The 20345-nt window shown below is 38.1% G+C and overlaps 1 protein-coding gene across 2 annotated transcripts in view; it reads right to left on the bottom strand.

Moving 5' to 3' along the window:
* Nucleotides 1-606: 606 nt before the first annotated feature.
* The window catches only part of ROR2 (receptor tyrosine kinase like orphan receptor 2), a 140388-nt gene continuing 120649 nt past the window's right edge, over nt 607-20345 (bottom strand). For both annotated transcript variants that reach the window (XM_054004365.1, XM_054004366.1), the window contains exons 5-9: nt 13102-13229; nt 9383-9697; nt 7456-7701; nt 5632-5834; nt 607-3966 (exon numbers count right to left, since the gene is read on the bottom strand). In XM_054004365.1, coding sequence (XP_053860340.1) covers nt 2524-3966; nt 5632-5834; nt 7456-7701; nt 9383-9697; nt 13102-13229 — 2335 coding nt within the window. In that variant the 3' untranslated portion in view covers nt 607-2523. The remainder of the gene's footprint in view (nt 3967-5631; nt 5835-7455; nt 7702-9382; nt 9698-13101; nt 13230-20345) is intronic.

The raw sequence follows: 20345 nt of genomic DNA, 5'->3' as shown, positions 1-20345 counted from the left end.
CAGAGGTGCTCACCTGAAGTGCTTAGGAGGTGTTTGCATGCCATCATGGCTCTGATCTTGGCAGCTTAGATGAGCTCACCCACATCAGCAAAGGGGGAATATCCCTCTCCAGTACTGTGTGTATTGCCAAGGCTGGCCTAGAAAATTATGTATTGCTCCTCGACCACCACTTTGAGAGCACCTCCACATTAAATGGGGATGGGGAAATCAGTATAGAAATCTGACCTTTTTTTTCTGTCTGTAGTGAATTTATGAGGCTTAAAGAAGAGAATTAGGAGTTTCCCAGACTGTATTCAAAGCACAGAAAGTCATAATGCTCTTTGACTACTAGAAACAGGCTGAACTTCAGACAGCACTGTACAGAAGCTTCCACTGACTGCCAGTAAGCAAATGAATATTTGCTTACTTATCTTTTCTCTCACTGACAAATCTGTGGTATAACTGAACCATTTGCCTCCACTTTGAAGTATGTTAGCAAAGGAACAAAGAAAGACAGTGTAGCTGATGAATCAAGTTCATTTATCTGAGATAAGGAAACCTAGAAAAAACCAAAGAACATAATATAAATAAATGTCACCTTTTTTTTTTTTTTTAATTTATCTTTTATTTAGTAAAAGCACCCAAAGCTGCATTATATTAACACAAGTAATAAAGCTTTCATATTTTATTCCTACCAGTGCATTTCCAAGTCCAGGTGAAATGCCAGAAATAAGTAATGCTGCCATATCTTGAACACAGGGTGTAGATCACAATGATACATGACTTAAAAGTGAATCCCAATGTAATAAAATAAAAACTTGTAGTTTAAAGTGTGAAACCTGTAACTTAAGCAATTGAGGCCATTTCTATTTCCATAGAAAGTACCACAACAAAAAAGTACCGCAAAGTACCATAACAAAAACAGTGGCTGTAGGATAACATACTTCATCATACTTTTTGCATCACTTTATTGAATAGTCCATGTTGGACGTAGAACTTATAGCTATAGCGTGTGTTGGCTACAATGAGAATATGTACCACTTGTATTACAGAAAGGGGTCATGAAATGTATGGACCTGCTGCATGTTTAACAAAATGGAACAGCAATACCATAGAACTGCACCACATGTGAATATTGTAAATGGTTAAGTTATAAAGTCATTCATTCAAAAATCCAAAATATTTCAATAAAAAATGTATATAAAATGTAGTAAAACATAAATTATATTTAAAGGTTTGTACATGATTTATCCCACAAATAGAAGCACAAAAACAGCACCTTGTACATGACTGCTTATTTTGGTCTTCTAAAGTTCAAAGATCATTTTTACTACAAAGTTGGGAAAAAAAACCATGGTATCACATGCAATCCAGCAGTAACTGTGGTAAATCAAGTTCATTCGCACAAAACCCAACACTTTTACAATGTAGGAACACACATGTGGATCCCTTTTCTATACTTGATAACCAATTAAAGTTGGATTTATTAAGTTAGTGCACACCTATAATATCCCCTACAATATCCCCATTTTTGGTTAACAGTGTATTAAGGCTGTTTGCTGTTGAAAATACACAGCAGAGAAGGAATACTTTCATCCACAAATGCAGTCAGATGATCTCATTTGAAGCTTCTGTCAGTCATTCACCCAAAGTGATGAAAGAAAACCATCCTTTCTCCTCTTATGTTACTCCACAAGCTGTTGTGGATACTCTAGCTCTATGTGAGTTCAGAATCATTTGGATAAATTCACGGTAGAAAATTCCATCAAAGGCTATTTAACAGAAAAAAATTCCACTTCTGTCTTGGGAAGGCCCTAAGCCACAAATTGCTGGAGGCTGGGGCCATACCCTGGGAAATTTCTGCGAGGGAAATTGCCCTTGCAGTCCATCCCTTGGCAGACATTATCGATGGTCTTTCAAGACATGCCACTGGGCTGGACAGACCCACGGTCTTACTCAGCACAGTCAATTTTATGTTCAGTTCCTCCCTCTTCTTCTTATTGTAATACAAACACAGATTATTATTCTCAACCTAGTTTTTCAGACTCAAAAAACAAACAACAATCTTGTGTCCATTACATCGAAGAGATAAATACTACAAACTAAGCTGTCCATCACATACAGGGCACTTCTTTATGCTTAGAGCAATTCTGCAACCATAGCTGGATCATTTTTTGTGTTACTGGTTTAAGCATAATTCACTAACATTACACTCATATATCATGATATACATGATGTGCAATGCTACTCTGCAACATGTTGCACAGCAACAGTACATATTTAAAAAGCAGCTTCTCTCAAGAACTGTAGGACAATAAAAAAAAGATTAAACCCAGCAAGTCTATATCACCATATTTGAAAAATCTGCTGGTGGAAATGGTAATTAAACTTAGTATGTCATTACTGCTGCACTTTTAAATGGATGTTGCCTTTTTTTTAGTTTTGTTTCTCTGTGTCAGATCAAAATCACTCTATTAAGCCTAAGGATCTACTGTCTCCATGCATGGAAGCGATGTGGAATTCTTAGCAGTGAGGCCAAATTCCTTAGGCTTCTGACTGAATTTCTGCTTCATCCATCTGAAGTGTGTCATTATCACCCAGCAATTCTGTTTCAGGCACAGAGCCCTCTTCCTCTTCCTCCTCCTGGACAGGGTTCTGGGCGATATCTTCCGTTCCATTGTGTGTGTCATCCGTGCCTTCTGACAGCAGAGCAGCCCTGTCGGCCACTGACGCATTGGAAGGTGCTGTTGTTACATAGCCTGTGCTGGTAGATCCACTCCCGCTGTGGTGGGAGCCTGGTTTGGGAATGATCTGGGGAGGTATTTGCTGAGGAGCCATTTGCATTGGAATTTGGACAGGATAAAAATTTGGCAAGTAAGCACCATAGGCAGGCATTGGCTGGTAACCATTGACTGGAATGTAGAGCTGAGGAGGCGGGACCATTGGTCTCATCTGGCCTTTCATTTGTATGAACTGAGGTTGAGGGAAGGCTGGCGTTTTCTGCTTTGGTCCAATGTATCTAGCATTGCTGACATTGCTAACAGGGCTTGTGCTGAGAGAACTTGTTTGTGTGGTATTGCTTGCCCCAGAAGTTTGCGCTGAGCTGTTGTAATTAGACAGGTTTCCCCATGTTCTTAGTCTGTTATGTATATCTTTAAATCTTGGTCTTCTGTTGGGAAATTCATTCCAACACTCCAACATCAAAGTGTATATCCATGTGGGGCAGTCATCGGGACATGGCAAAACTTGTCGGTTCCTGATCATCTCAATGACATCCTGATTGGAATAACCACAGTAAGGCTGCAGGCCATAGCTGAAAACTTCCCACAACACAACTCCGTATGACCATATATCCGAATCAATAGAAAACTTGCCATACATAATAGCCTCAGGGGACATCCACCGGATAGGAAGAAGGGAATTTCCCATCAGTTTGTAGTAATCAGCAGCATAAACTTCCCTGAAAAGGCCTAAATCAGATATTTTCACATTCAGTTTATCAAACACCAGTATATTTCTAGTGGCCAAGTCCTTGTGGACAACATGGTGGCTAGAAAGATATTCCATTCCTGCAGCTATCTGAGTCACAATGTGAAAAAAGTCTGCTGGTTCCAGAGTGGATTTTACTGTCTTGTCATCATCAGTGCTGCCAACATCTGAGTGGGGAGATCTCATCACCAAGAATTCATGGAGATCACTGTGGGAACAATAACTAAATATCATACTTACAGGTTGTTCCTTTGTCACTATTCCCAGCAAACAAACTATGTTTGGGTGCTGTAATCGTGATCTCATCATTGCCTCATGTTTAAATTCTTCCCGAAGAGCCAGTTCTGCTTTGTCTTTAAGTGTCTTAATGGCAACGGCTTGTGTCTGTTCACCTGGTGCTGTACCAAAGAGATGCCCCTTGTAGACTTTTCCAAACCTCTCCTCTCCTAGTTCCTCCATAAATCTCACAGTGGACAGATTAATTTCTTTAAGCTTAGCCTGAAATGAAGAAAAGACAGTAAAAAATCACAATGTTTTCTGAACAACAGGATCTCTTATTAAATAAAATCTCCCAGTAGTTAGATCTCCAAATGGAAGATAAATTGTGCCAAAAGGATTTTTCTGGGTTTTTGTGTATTCACATCAGTATATTGATTTCACAATTAACCTTGAAATGAGTTACACTATTACAAGAAGTATAAATTGAATTATACTGCAGGATAATGGATAAAATTATTTTTATAAAGGAGTGGCCACACTTCCTGCAAGCTAAATGAATTCTGGGTTCAGAATAAATCTGGCAAGCAATGACATCTCTTAACTGCATCTGTACTTTCCCTGCAGACCATCCCCGAGTGCCCAGCGGATGTCTATCAGAAAAGCAAGGAGGCTGAGGAGGTAGCAGTCTGAGAGTGAACTGAAACATTCTTTCCAGCAGAAGCAGGAACAAAATCTCTCTCTTTCAGCTCTGCAGTACCAGATAATGCCCCTTCTTCTATGTTTCACTATAGGAATGGCCCCTGGCCATGGGCAGCAGTGTACAGTACCACTGCTGAGGAACCTTGAGCTAGCTTTGATAAAGATGGGGGTGGAATTGGAAAAGAAAGGAGAAGGAGTTTCTCTCTGGTACTTGAAGAAAAAGGTTGCAAACCCAAGAGTGGGAAATCCCCAAAGCCCTCCCTCTGCAGCTGGAAGGGAAAGCAAGACAGTTTGTGATGGTGATGTAATGGGTCTGTCCTGACCAGCATGGGACGGAGGAGTCCCTGACCAAATGAGGTGCAGCTGGCACAGCTTCACATACAGGGCAGCACAGCATGAGGGAGCAGAGCAAGCTGGGAAGATGTTTTAGCAGGTGATTTGGGAACAACCTCTGATTTTAGTGTCCAACAGCCAATAGACTGGGCTGGAAAATTTCCTTCAAATATTCAGATTAACTCACAAAATCATTGCAATTAGTTACAATTGGTAATATTCATCAAATACTCTACAGTTTCCTGAACAGATGTTGCCAACTTCCAAAATAAGCATTGTTTTTTTAGAGCTTGCATCTTGTAAATGCTGTGATTAAAAATTCAACATTAGCTCCAAACAGGATTTTAGTGCAGAGATCAATTAAGCTGACCCAGAAAATCCTATGCAGGAGCTGACATATGTAGACATGAGTTCGAAGCCATTTTCTTTTCACCATTCTTTGTGATTCACAGCCTTGGAAACATGTTGCATGCCATCTCAGCTCTCAACTCACTTATGGATCAAAATACCAGAGGTCTTGACTGAAGAATTAGATCAAGAAACCCCTGGGTGCATCATGCTTTAACCAGGTAAACAGGCCACATCATTACCAGGAGCATAAATGAGCTGTAGGCTGAAGACTGGATCGGAAATAACCACTTTTCCAGTCACTTAGACAACAGGCAGAATGGCAATTGATGGTTAAGGACAAGTGCCATTAAACACTGTGTACTGAAAGCTATTGTCCAAGGTCAGGATTTCTAGATACACCTACAAAGTGCAAGACCTGGTTTTCTCTGAAGTAGATGGCCTGCACACTATGAAAATTAGGTCCCCAGCAACATGGCTCAATTTGAACACAGACAACCTGAGATGCTGAAAATCACTGCACTTTGAAAATATGTGGGCCTAAGCAAATTGTGTAAGAAATACCTGTTTGTGTTGATTAATGAGTGGCATTTCCATGTCTTGGCTGGGAGATGCCATCAGCTGGCGGCGCTGTGGTGTAGCAGCAGATGCCTTCTGCTTGTTTCTGCACATGCAGACCAGGAAGAAAAGGCAGGCTATCACCAGAGGGATGGCTATGCTGGGAACAAGAATGTAGAGGATTCCCATTTTGCTGTTGTCACGTGGACCTGTCAAGCACAGAAGTGCATTTTTAAGCTTTTTGATAGTAACACAAATTCTTATTAACACTGTATTTTTAATCAAAAGTAAACTATGCCCTGAAAACAGAAGTCACATTACCCTCTCCCCTTTCTTCATAATTTTCCATTACATATTTCAAAAAAGCTTGAATGGACATAGTAATGACTGTATGAAGATAAACTAGGAGCCCCACATTCAATGTGTGGGCCGTAACAGTATGTGATTAACTTTACTTTATTTTTGAGACTTCCAGTTGAGGAAACTGTAGAACACAGACCAAGGTATAATTGCATTATCCTGTTCAGGCCATAAAAAACAAGTGAGCAGTCTCTATCACAATATACAAACCACTGAACTCAATGTGACCCAGCACAACAAGACAGTCTGACCCACTCTCACAGATTCAGCCATTTCATCAACACTTGGCCAATTCTTTACCTCTACTGGTGCTACTTCTGCCCAGAATAAAATATGTTGCACTTCTCATTGGTAGAGATATTATTTGTCCTGTACTTAATAGAATTGCAGAGCTTTTATGTTATAGTGAGAAAGACATGAAAGAGCCATCAATACACTTAGGTTTGGAACCTTCCTAAAATACTTTTTCACTTAATACTTAGAGACTTTAGGAAAGCCTAGTGATGTCAAAAATGTTTGCAGGAACTGCCTGGGATGTTTTCTGTAACCTGTGGTTTTGCTATTTATGGCAACTGCTTTCACCACAACCACATCCCAGTGTTATTATCTTTACCCTATGGTACATGCAATGTAGAAATTTATTATAAATGTCAAATCATGTTACTGCAAAAAAAGTGAAGAAACTAAAAAAATTCTTATTAGCTCTGAGCAGTTTTATAGATCAATGTAATCCACTTTTATGGCTTCCATGTATCTTCCATCTGTATCTTGCTGCAGGAAACATGCCTTTCTTCCTAATGAAGCACATATTAACTGTCATATCCAAAGACACTTTCATATCCAAAGACAGTACCAATGTGTGAAGTCTACTATGTGTGTATACCAATACAGGGAAAATGAGCAGAATAGTACTAATCTGTGAGAACTGTACTTTTCATTTTTGCAAACAGTTGTGCTGTACAGAGCCATTAGCAGCTAGTGTAGAACTTTTCTGATATGATCATCTGCTTTATGCACTTCAAACTCCTCTGTTTCTGCACTTGAAACTGTTTCTTTCCAACCAGGCATGGTGCTATATCTCCCTCTATAGGATTTGAAAATCCTTGCTGCCTGCAAGATGTTATACAGAGCAAGAGAATGTACCCTTGAGCAGCATGAGCAAACCAAACACATACTGGTGATTTGCATGTGCAATCTGTCATTTGACAAGTCAAAATACAAACTGCAGCATCATCATTAATTATTACCTCAGACTAAGCCTCCAGTATATAATAAAAATGTGTCAGAGTATCTTACAAACTCTGTTCTCCAGAAAACATTAAACAATCACAATACAAAACAAAGTTGCTGCAAGTTAAACATTTAAAAATATAGCCCTCCTAAATGAATTGTACTTGTAATAACCAGGAACATTCAAAATTACACAGGATTCAGAACAGTAGTAGGAGAAAAAAGAAAGAGAATACATACTACAAGAAGGTATGTCACACAGTTCCATGCGTACGTTTTTATTCTTTGTAAAACACCAGGGACCATCCATTTGACCTCCAGGATTTCGACAATATGCATGTCCTCCACCTAGCTCTGGAAACTGTGTGCTTGTCAGATCATGGTTGTGGGGACTCTGTGAGTCCCAGAGTTGGCAAGTGTGGCCTGACTTGGTTACACTGACAGTCCCTCTGTAGTCAGCTCCAGAGCCATTGTAGCACTGATGATCTAAAACACAGGGTTTGGGAAAATGTTAGAAAAATCACAACAATCAAGGAACGCCAAGACCAAAACAGCTGAAGTGTACAGAACGTGTATGCAAACAAGTACTTAAATTTAGGTACCCTGAGATTTAATGAAAGCTGTTCACTTTGAAATTTCAGTTCTGTGTATATCTGTACTTTAACACCCAGTTATTTCTGGATTATGTCCTGGAATGTCTCAGCTCTGTGTTACACACATGAGTACTGTCAATTCTGAATTCAAATGGAGACAAGAAGCATGTATGGACCTTTAGATACAGATAAGTTAAAGTAAATTAGAGATATGAGTTTCCCTTCAGGAAAAGTCCCCAGATGTCAAAAAGGAAAACTTTTACTTCTCATAATCTTCCCATTTTCTTCACACTGTTCACTTGCTATAGAAATCAGTGCTGTATTTTCTAAAGTCTCATGCCTCTTTTTCCTTATTTTCATCTTTAGAAAGAAAGGATTCAGGATCTTCTTCTCTTTAGAAGCATAATTTTCATGTCTGCTGGACCCACATCTTTATTCTTTGTTTTGCTGCTATCGTCTCTTCATACTTTTTGAGTGCTTGTCTTCTATATGCATGATCTGAGCTGAATCATGCATTTTTGAGACATTACATTTTTCTGTTCTCCCTTCTCCAGCCCTCAGGAATCCAGCTCTCTCAAATCCCACAAATACTCAAGTTGCAGCTGTTCCATCAGCAGCAGCACCACTGGCTCTGAGAATCATGGACAACTTCCACCAGACGTTTTATTGATTTTGTTCTCATGCCTTTTGCTTGGTATCTCTTTCCTGTCTGATTTGTCTCTGTCATTGTATTCTTAGTTACTTCTGTTTCTCAACTACACTATATTATTTACATAAAAGCACAGAACTAGTCTTTTATGTCCACCATTATGCCATGGCTCCTGCTCCTAACTGTGGATTCAGACAATGGATAGTCAGAATAATCTTATCACACATTGTACTTTAAACATCTTTGGTCTCTTTGAGTTTTCCTACTGAACTATGTTGTGATTAATCACTATGAAATGGAGTAGTCAAAAAGACTGTCTGCATGTAATTATTAATAACTGAACAGCCCTTCTAATTTTGGGTGTAAATATAAATTAATGGAAGCAAGATCAATGTTTTCACCCATCCTGTGTGGGTAAAGAAAGATAATAACATGAACCCCATGTTCAATTTACAGGATTAATATTCCTGTGGGTTTCCATATAGAAATAATGAACACTAGGCGGTTTGTTTCCTGACAGATCTTCCAGTGAAGCTTCAACAAACTGTATGAAGTTTATCAACAGGTAAACAAAACTCTTAAATAGTTGTATGGGGAGGCTCACCCAAAAAGTCAAGGACTGAGCCACCGGTGGAGGCAACACTCTGCAAATCTGCATCAAATCAGCCAGGTGAACACAAAGTTTTTTAGCCCAGGGTGGTTGATATAACACATTCTGCTGTACAAACAGCATCCTTTAGGCTTCCTTGACATCCTAACTCTACCTTACCACAATGCAAGATTATGGCGAGTATTAACAAGATAAAAATGAGTAGTTCAGCACTTTCTTTACAAAAAGAATGGCTGATAAAGTATTGTCTCTCAGACACAATCCGAGGAAGCAACAAGCTGTACTTTTTCCCAGTGATGAAACACATAGACTTACATCTGCTCAGTCTCTCCACAGGGATCCCAATTCTTATGCAGTTGGCGGCTTCCAAGGTGTCTGGTCGCGGGAGGTCCTCACACTTAGGCAACTGTAGCTGCATCAAGATGAGGGGGTTTGACCTAGCTATGTTGTACTCCTGCCTGCAGAGATCATTCTCCAGAACTTCACACTCATCCCGGCACAGCTCCCGCGGCTTAGGGGTCCGAGAACGTTCATCACACAGGGGAAACACAAAGTGGCAAAAGGAAGGTATAGCGAACTGCGAGCACTGGTCAGACAACTGAGTCGAAGTGCCAATCATGGTAAACGCGGCTGCAGAGGAACAAAAATACAGGTAAGTATTGATTCATAGCATGAGAAAGAACTTAATTTTCATGCCATTTGCTTTTAACATCTTTATTCTTTCCTTGAGGGTCTGAAAGCCTACTGTGCAATGGGTAAATGAGGTAATTTCTGCTGTAAATGAGAGTTGACAAATGCAGGAAGAAAATACAGCATCTCACTGTCTCTCTGACATCTGCACAGAGCTTGTAGGCCTCAGTTCCTAGAAATTAACCCAGATGATGATCATTGCTCAGACTACAGGCAACTGTCTAATTTTAACTTGAAAGGATCAAGAGCAAAGGCAAGATACACCTGCCAGGATAATGGTATGTATTTCCAAAGTTCCTAATTACATAAAATCTGAACAAGGATTCTTCCTAACTTCTTCTCCCTCTAGCCATTTTGATAAACAAATAAGTGTTTTTCAAGTCTTGTCAGGCAAAAAGAAGTGTATCATTGATATTTGGGAAGACATGGCTTTTAACAGACATGAGAAGCCTAACAGGCAGCAGCTTTGTGGAAAATGAATGTAATCAGTCTCAGCATACTGATCACATTAAGATGAATGTCATAATGAGGTAGGAATGTAATTCTCCCCCTCAGCTCTCAGCACCTACACACTAACACTCAGCTCAAAATTTTCTTGCACATTGCAAAGGAAAGACAAATGTGTGTGTGCATCATGTATCTGGTGCTGAATCAACCTTTAAATGTAGGAACATTCACTTCCCCAGTAAAGCATCATTTATGAGTGAGAGTTGCTAGACTGCATGTTCCACCAATTCACACTGTAAAAAGAGAGGGAATGTCATCCAGCAGTCTATTTACAACCTACAAATAAATTCTTTCTCTCTTGTCCAGCTCACTCCTTTCAATCATCTTATTTCCTGCGGACACATGATACATGAACAACAAACACGCAACAAGCAGCTGCAAATCTAGCCTTTCAGACTGTTTATACCTTTGCTTATTTTAATTCAGAAATATTAATGCAGGAATATAACCATTTATCAGTCATACTGGGAACACTGCATACAAGCAGACCATCAGGCCTCAAAGGATAGTTGTAACGTGCTTGTTGCAAAGACTCAAATGGAAAAAATAAAACTGAAGGACTGAAGTAGTCACTGTCAGTTGTTTGAAACTCCACACTAAGTTTTGTGAAGGCATTGCATTACAGAATTTACATCATCATGAAAGAAGAGTGCACAATTTAAAATTATATCTTTACTTTGATGGGAAGTGCAAAAGCCAGCAGTACTGTGTGGTAGCATCTAGGGGGTTTATATTTTATTTATTAAACAGATGTTGAACAGCACTGCAGAGACCTTACTAGCCAAACACATATACACAAGTCAGTCATCAGGTCTGCGCACTATTCATTGTTGGCCTTCCAGTCTTCCAAGCCATATCTAAAGATTTTCTCCAGAAATGTAATTATTTTTTTAACCAAAGGTTGATATTCTCACCCAATCATATGGCCAGGACCAAAAAGAACAAGGGGCCATGGAGACAAATAATAAGTATTTCTCACAAGAGTACAGCAGGGAAATGAAACTCCAGAATGAAAATTCCCCACAGATGTAACCTGGCTAAATGCTCCTGGAGTTGGACAGTAGGTGTCCTCACTTCCCATGCACATTGGAATACACCATCAAAAATTACATTTAAGAGGTATGGGCAAAACTATCAGCAAAATCTCAGCAGCAAGTATTCAGCAACTATTCAGCTTTTTCAACTATTTCCTGTACCTAACAAGTTACTGTGATTTCAAAAGTACCCTCTCATATGGGTGTAGAACACCCAGTCTTACAATACTTGCTTTACATATAGTATGGCTTACAAGAACCAGTAATGCTATTAAATCCTCTGGGTACTTTTGCATAAGATGTTTGGTATGACCTTCAAAAGCATATAGTTTGAAAATGTTGTATTATTAACATTCTGTCATAACTGTCTAGCTAGGCACTAGGCAGCTCTATATGGTCGTTCTCAGTGTCTTCCTGGAAGAGAACATTTCCATCAGGAATTCTCCTCAACTGCAGCACAGAGAGTTCAACACCCTAGCTTTGGAAATCTAACCAATAATTGGTAATATTAGGAAACCAGCAGCCAGGTCATCAGTACCCATGTTCCATATCCCATGAAACAAGTACAACTCAATCAAGAAACATTTTCAGGATAATATCACAGGGTTTTTTTTGTTGTTGGGTTTGGTTTTGGTTTTTGAAGAGCACATTATAAACCTAATTCACAGAATTACAGATTTAATAATTTCTGATAGTCAAACATTATCCATATTGCTCAAAAGCATCCAAACAGGACAGAGATTATGTAGCTGGTGAAAAAAGAAAAAAAGTATCAATATGTATTAATTAATAACATAATGTTTAAAGAGACTGGAATTACAAAAGAGTACAGGAGAAGGGCCAGTGGAGAATGTGTTGTAGTAAGTAAAGGTCAGCACCTGGATTTTGCCAGTCCCAGAATCTGGTCACCATTTCAAGAACAGGAAAAAAAATGGACTTGGATTTCTGGCTTAACAATGAGTCTTTAGGGTAATGTCTTTAGGGAGTTAGAGCTAACAAGTGAAGTTAAAACCTTTTTGACAACTAGTTATGGTGAAGTTGGAGAGTCCATTAGTGAGCTGTATCTGGCCAGATGCAAATCAGCTCCTGCTGGGACTGAGTTGATTTGCTATACATTATGACAAACAGTTTGCTCTATTCCATGGGTTGATTTTGCTTCCTCTACTTTGTGTACATCAGAGTCACAGCTGCTAATATCAGCTAGCTGATATGCAGTGAAGAAAAGCCATGCTGATGTACAGCCCATTAAAAATCATTAAGGTTTTGGATGCATGTTTGAGACTCTGTACAAAAACTATGTTCAGAGAAAGATTAAACGTAGGCAGAGCACAGGAAGGTCAATTCTTGTTTTATATAGATCAATGTGAAATCCAGACTCTGCCAGAATTATGCAAAAAGCAAAGAAGCCCAAGGGAAAGGCCACCATATGCTTTTTCAAGAAAATAATAGATCAGTACTTTTTCACTACATCACAAATCCATTTAAAAAACTCGAAATCTTCTTTTTGAATCCATCATGCAAAAAGCTCCAGTATAAACTAGAAGCTGTTAAAAATTCAGTATTCTGACATTTTACTTAAGGATATGGAAGAAGCTTTACATATTACCACAGATACTCATCCTCCTTGCTCCAAATTTTACTAGCTGCTCAAGTGGAAAACAGGTTCACCCCCTTGAACCCTTAATATAAAGATGTCTTTGTCATTGGCTGACAAAACTAGAAGGATGATAACACTGTTTTTACCTGAATTGGATACTTTTATGAATGTTTCTTTCTCCCGTCTAAAGAGATATATAAGCTTACCAGTAATTCGGTTTTCAATTTCCCCTTGCATCTGGAGGGAGTCCACGTAAATGGTTCTGTTTCCAATGATTCGTGCACACGCAATTCCCCTATATGGCTGACAGAACCCATCTTCATGGTAATCTTCTCTGCAAAAGACATGTTAGGATTTCATATGCAGATGTCTCTCTGCTGCCAATGGATTTTTACAAAACATATTCTTATAAAAGTGGAAAAACTCAAAATATTGTAAACCTGAAATTGTCCCATTCCCAAGGTTCAGCTTTTTCCTCCAACTCTCTCTTACCTTGGAAGTCTTAATGAGGGACCCTGTATATAACTCATTACAGAAAGAAGAAAACAGAACTCAACATTAATTTTAAAATAATAAACTAATAATGGAATTTGACAGATGAATCTCTTTAAAAGCCTTTAGACTGAGACAGAAACATAGATCTAGTTACATGTCCCCATGCATTTTTGGCATCCAGCCATATACCCCATAAAATAAGGCAGTTTGTTCTCTTCTCCCACTTCTCTCTCCCACTCTTTATTTCCTGTAGTTGATAGCAGAAGAGATCTTGCCAAGCTTGAATTTAAAAATGGAATAAGAGTAATCAAGGCTATAACCTCTTTTCCTCTTCACTCTAGTGAAAGTGAGTGCCAAATTTCTCTTTCAACATATATTTCAATATAATTTTCAATTCAATGAAGCTTTGGGCCTTTCACTCCCTTACAGCAACATAAATATTTTAGCACAAAAAGCCCTAGCCTAAAGGCTCAGTAGTTGAACACTTCATGCCCTGTAAATAACACAGAACCAATCTGCAGATCCTAACTTCAGAGCACTGAAAAGGGACTTCAGAGTGAGAGCACTCTCAGAGTAAATATCCAGTATGCCATGTGTTTCCTCCAAGATGACATTGCCTCTGTGCTAGGATTTCACTAACCCAATGGATTCACATCATGCCATATACTGCACGATGGACCAAAAATAGGTTAAAAAAAATCTAAAATAAATGTGTCTCTAGAGTAGGGCATCTAAAAACTTAATTAGCTTTGTAACTAAACACTTCAAAAGTCTGAGATACCTCTCCAATACAAGCAACATTTGAAGTATTACTTCAATGCTCCTCTGCACTTTGTACTTTATTATCTTTGGATATTAATACCTGTTTTGGTCACGCATGTTCCCCATTCCCTAACAAATACCTCCATCCTTTTTTCAGATACCACATGAGCAGGACAAAACTATCAGTGATTACATGTAAAATTTCATAACTTTATCTGTGAGAAATCAGGATGAAACCCTCTGTCTGACAACAGCCAGCCAACATTGCCTGTGCCTACTGCAGCTCCTCACACTGATAACTTACTCTGTCTTAGGAAACTTCTCATTTCTCCTCTGCTGCATCTCCCTGATAAACCTCACCTCTTCAGGGGAATGTTACCAAAATTTCTATTTTTTGGCCATGGAAAGTTGGGCAGGACTGTCTATATAGGTAGCCAAAAGGTGGAACCAGCAATCACCACTTGAGCTGCATCTCTTTTTTGCCTCCCAAAAAGACAATGACTTAACCGGACTCTTGAAAAGTCATGGATATAAAGCATATAATGCAGTTGTTATCCAGATATGGCCTTTATTTTCTATCACACTAATATTGGTAAATATTCATAAAGATATATTTTGTCTATAAACTCTGAAACAAGTTCTACTTCCTTGAAGATATGTAGATTTTTGATTAGGGTAGATGAAGTAAAGGAGGAGTCATAGGATCAACTACTCCCTGCAGTGATATTCTTTCATTCTTACAACAAAACCTGTAATTTTGCAACAATTGCATCATGCCTGAAGGGACAAAAATATCGAAGTATTTTGTCTGTGCCTGTTTTATGATCTTTGACCACCTCAGTAGGAAGTCAGCAATTCCCAAAAGGAGCTGAATGAATATGAAACCTCTATTTGACCTCTTTCTAAAGAATAAATTCATACCCCTATCCTGCAGAACAAAGTCTGCAATGTATCTTACTGAAACTGTATCTCACACTTCAGGTCTCAGTTCAGGGTTCTCTTGCCAGAACCAAAAAATTGGGGGGGGGGGGGGGGGAAGCGCACTCCAAACAGCATGGGTTTGGTGACAAAAGCAGTGTGATCTCTTACTTAGCTGTTTGTTTATTTTTGTCAAGAACTTTTAAACACAGCTTAGATACTATAAATACACACATATGGTCCCCTCTCCCATGTTATAGTCAACTGCTGATTATACTAAACTAAATATGACCATTACCCTGGACACAAGCAAAAGTAAACAGTAACCTGATGTCAGTTAACTCTGACAGAAGCGTGGCTGTTATTCTATATGCATCTTTGTCAGGTCAGGAAACTCAGTGAATGCTGTTTGCCTAGTAGTAGCATTGACAGAACAAAATTACATTAGTCTTCTTAGGAAAAAAACTGATTTCAGCTGCCGAAGTGGCAGCAGTAAGAGTCTCCTGATAGATTACTCTGTCCTTGTACCCTTGGGACATGGCAAAAAATCTGCAACAAAAAGCAACCTGGGTAGAGTCTGATAAAACAATATAATATAATATAATATAATGGTATAATGCTCAGCTCAAACAGGAGCCCTTGGAACCATGTGTGGCTTTGAATCATGCTCCAAACAATATGCCAGCAATTTAGTTGCTGATCAGAGCAATAATTTAAAGCTGCTGAAAATAGACAGAAATACTGACTCTTCAATTTCCTGCTGCTTGAGCTACAATGTCTGCTCTGATCAAGAACCCTGGTGAAAGAGAAATCTGACTCCACAAAAGGAACCCAGAAGAGTACAATTTGTTCCACTTGCAGAAATATTACAAGCTATCCACCACAGATACTTTTTTACCTTTGTTCTTTAGTTTGCACATGATTCAAGACAGCATCAAATTTTCTCTCAAGTGATTTTCTTCCACTTTAATAGTATTAACTTTTTTTTTTTTTTTACAAAAGAGAGCCAGGCACATGTTAAGTGTTGGTCTTTTTTGCACCTTTGCTTGAAGGCTGAATCAATGACAGTGCACCTAGAAAGTGAATTTTCTCAGCACTCAGAATGGAGGTAAGGTATTCTCTTACTGAGCGAACTCTCCCCTCCCAAACACTCGTCATATGTTTGACCAGAGTTTGGATTTAAAAATAAAATTGTAAAAAATATGACTAAACAGACCTTCTATTCCTAAAACCCCAATTTCCATAGCTCAGGTTCAGTGTTACCAGTTTTCCAGACCCACAAGGTGATCTTCTGCCAGAACAATTCAGTTAAGAACTAGGCTTTCTAATCAAAAGCAAAAGTAAAAGAACCTACTACCTCAGTCACACATAAATAAAACCAAAATATTGATACTATTTTTATGTACAACATGGAATTTGTATGAGGCCTGGAAACATCTTGACAAACCAAGCACTGATAAGCATTTACAAGTTCCTTATCACACATGCACTGCAACACCTCATAAAATACAGCCTGCCTTCAGGTTTGTGGGCAGAAGTCCATATGAAATGGAGCATTAACCAAGCCATCGGTGTAGAAGAAAGATGCAGATTCAATCATACAGTGCTACTCCGCCCACTATTAGAAATCATAACTTCCAGGGTCTGGGTCTATAAAGGAAGAACTGGAAGAATCAGGTGCCTCTGAAGAGGAATAAAACCTAGCATGATGAATAGAAGACTCTGTAGATGGAGGTCATGCAACTCTTCCATAAGATAGCCATCTGCTCTAGAAATACAAAAAGAGATTTCTAGATGTCCTGAAAAAAAACATAGTGGACATCACTACCCCCCACCCTTCTCATTCAACATTACTTTAATTTCACATACGACACAGAAAGGACACCAAACAAAATACCACAGAAGAAAACACACTGGCAACAAAAATGCTTTTCTTCATGGAAAATTGGAAATGCGGAAAGAATACCTCTGGGTACAATACACTATGCGCTATCTATGTAACACCACCTATTGTTTGCAACTGTCGCAGCTGAACAGACCGGAGGGCATATGAAACAAAAAAGTAACAGTAAAAAAACAAAGGCAGCCATGGAAACTCTGTTTAGTACTAAAATCACCTTCTGAAGCACCTGAATTTGATGAGTGTTTTCAGTATGTATTTAGTGCCCCCTGAAAGTATAGTAAAGGCAGACCCTGTGATTTTCCTTAGAAATAGAGAAAACACATGAAGCTCTATTTTTAGCCAGGAATCACAAAGGGAATTATGAAAGCAGAAATGAGAGGTACCAGATATTAATTTGCTAGTGAGACACCTTTATTCTGATTGCATACCACAAGTTTTACTTACAAAGACAGCAGAAACTTTTAAGTTAAAACTGTTTTCCTGAAAATAGAAGAGACAAAACGCTATGCACCAGCCATAGAAAGAAACTTAGAAGTTCTCAAGAAAACTCAGAAACAGTAAGTTTTTCAATTTAATACATTGGGAAAAAAAAATATCATTTAAAAACACACTACCAACCTACCATAGCAGTTACACGGACAGACATATTCTCAGCCTACACTTTACCAAAGTAAATAACATAATCCAGTTCATAGATTATAATAGGATATTCCAAAGGTTAGCTTTCAAAAAGTAGTAGAAACTATGTTACAGAAGTTTCCCACAAGCAAACTAAATGCAATTAAAATTTCCTATAAACCCACAACAAATAAACCTGAAGCTTTGACCCTCTTCCAGGTTGTCCAGGGATTAAGCAGCTTTTAATCAAGAACTGTTAAATACTGAGACCTCCCACTAATATTCCATTACAAACAGAATGTCAAAGCAAGGATAAATGCACAGAAAACCACAGACTGTGATAGATGAGGGAAAAGAAAAATTATATATGACAGCCTATTTGCTACTCTTAGAAAAATACAACATTTGGTATACAGTTGCTCATCTTGTCAGGATGTCTCAGGATTTCTGATAGTTACAACTTGATAACTAATGTCAGAAGCTGTGTAAAGAGAATGAACATGATGGACAGCAAGATCAGAAGAAAAAGAATAGGCATCATATTTCAGATTATGAGTTTACTTAGCCCAGTGTGTGGCTACTTCATAAATATAAATCACAGAAATTACATGACCTGCAATACTAAAAAGAATAAAGGAATAAAGGGTCTATGTTTAATCAAAGAGAGGCAAATCTCTCTGTCTGGGAAGAGCATTATAAAGGGCTGCAGTAAAAAAAAAAAAAAAAAAAAAAAAAAAAAAAAAAAAAAAAAAAAATTTCTGGGTTTTTAACATATATTTTATAAATATACATATTTATATATATCTTTATATATATACACAGACACACGCTCTTTTTAATATATATATATGTGTGTGGTTTTTTTTCATGGTTTGTTTACACTGAATCTCAAAATCAGGACATCTTATAATGTTGAACTACAGTCTTCATAATGTGTTACCCTTACTCTTGATGTGTATCATATCATAGTGCTGGGAAGCAAAACCTATTCACAAGAGGATCACTTTTCAATGGTTAAAATCATTTTACATCCCCAAATATTCCCTCTCCAACAGGCCATAGATGAGATTTGAGAGAAAAGACATATACTACCCTCATATGCCATATCACATCTATAAGATTTGCCTCCTTTGAAAAACATATTGAATATATATTAATGTTACCATGGAAAAATACTTGGCACCTTCTGGCCAGGTTTGTATATTTGCCTTAGAGAAAATATTAAATATAGCACTCAATTTCTTGTTTCACCATGAAGAAAAATTTTTCAAGAAATGCTGTCTTTTAAAGTAATGGTTACTACAGGCTTTACAATTGCTCATTCTCATAGGCCTTCCATTGTCACAGATCATCAATGGAAGTTTTACTACTGACATTCAAGGCAACAGAATTGGGGTATAAATATTTGAAGGAGAAAAAGAGCGTAATTTTTTTTAAAAGTATGGTTTGAACTATTACTATCCACTGAAGGGCTGGGCTAATGCCAGGTGTCTCTGACATCACCCATAACAGAGGGCAGAAATTCAGTAACACACACAAATAGGTATTTGGTTTTACCATAATTTCGAAAACACAGGTGTACTGGAAAACCTCAAAAAACCCCCCAAACCCACAAACCATAAAACACCCGAAACTCCACACATGCACATTTGTGCTCTTCCTGCTGAAGCCAAGAAACTAATGGGTGGCAGGGACAACTTGACTGCTGCATTGGGCCCTTGCCTGAATGGAGAATACCCTGCACCCACATCATAGGAGAAGGGCAGAGGCTTCCTGCCCTACCTGTATCCATTCTCTGAACAGTTTCATCCTCTGACCAAAGGTTTCTGCAAATAACCCACCTTTCCGGCGCTTAAAATCATTGTTTGCACATCTTCACCTGTGTCTAAAGATCAGTGCTCCTGGGATATCAGGAAATCCATACTGATGTACTTAACTCCTCAAAGAGAGACTTAGAATACAGTAAACTTTAGAATACCGTAAAACTTCTCCTTTGCACTAAAGGAATGAAAGAAATACTATCAGAAAAGAAGGGAAGCCTAGTGTTAAAAATAAAAAACTAACAGGCGAGGGAATTTGTATAAATAGTCATAGCTCAGTTGAAGTTAATGGGCCTATGACAATTTACACTCACAATGGATATGGCCCGTGACTTCTGCTACCAGATGCTTATTGACTGTAACAACAGACCCAAAAAGAAAGATTCCCTTTACATTTAGCACACAACATGGACAAATATTTTCTGCTTTTTATCTGAAAAGTAGTACATCACAGAATCCCTTAAAGAATTTACTGAAAGTTCCAATTACTGAACAGAACAATTGTGTTGCATTTTATTTGGATATTTATCTACTAGTTACTAAAAAATACAGTGTGAACTGAAACTCCACATTCAATGCCTTAGATCAGTAAAAAATAAGTTGATCTTTATTCTACTGGTTCTATTGGATTATGGATTTGTTCATATTAATCATGGGACCTAAGAGAGCATTTTAAGCCAGCTTATAGATAAAGCAACTAATTGAAATGTCATAAGTAAAAACACAGCTACAAATTAAACTATTGTTTGTGACAAACTAAAGAGAAGACATTTGTCAAAGAGCAACTTGTAAACTTTAAAACAACCTAATATGTAGGCTACTAAAAATATTGCCAAAATGGATTATGAAATCAGTATTTTTAAATACAAAACTCAGGTTCCAAAGTCTGTCTCTAAAACATAGTCCAAATCATGTTTTACACATATATTCTAAT

This window comes from Vidua macroura, chromosome Z (genome assembly GCF_024509145.1).
Source record: "Vidua macroura isolate BioBank_ID:100142 chromosome Z, ASM2450914v1, whole genome shotgun sequence".
Classification (NCBI taxonomy): Eukaryota; Metazoa; Chordata; class Aves; order Passeriformes; family Viduidae; genus Vidua; species Vidua macroura.
The sequence above is the reverse complement of the archived record's forward strand: the minus strand, read 5'-3'. Positions and strand labels throughout refer to the sequence as shown.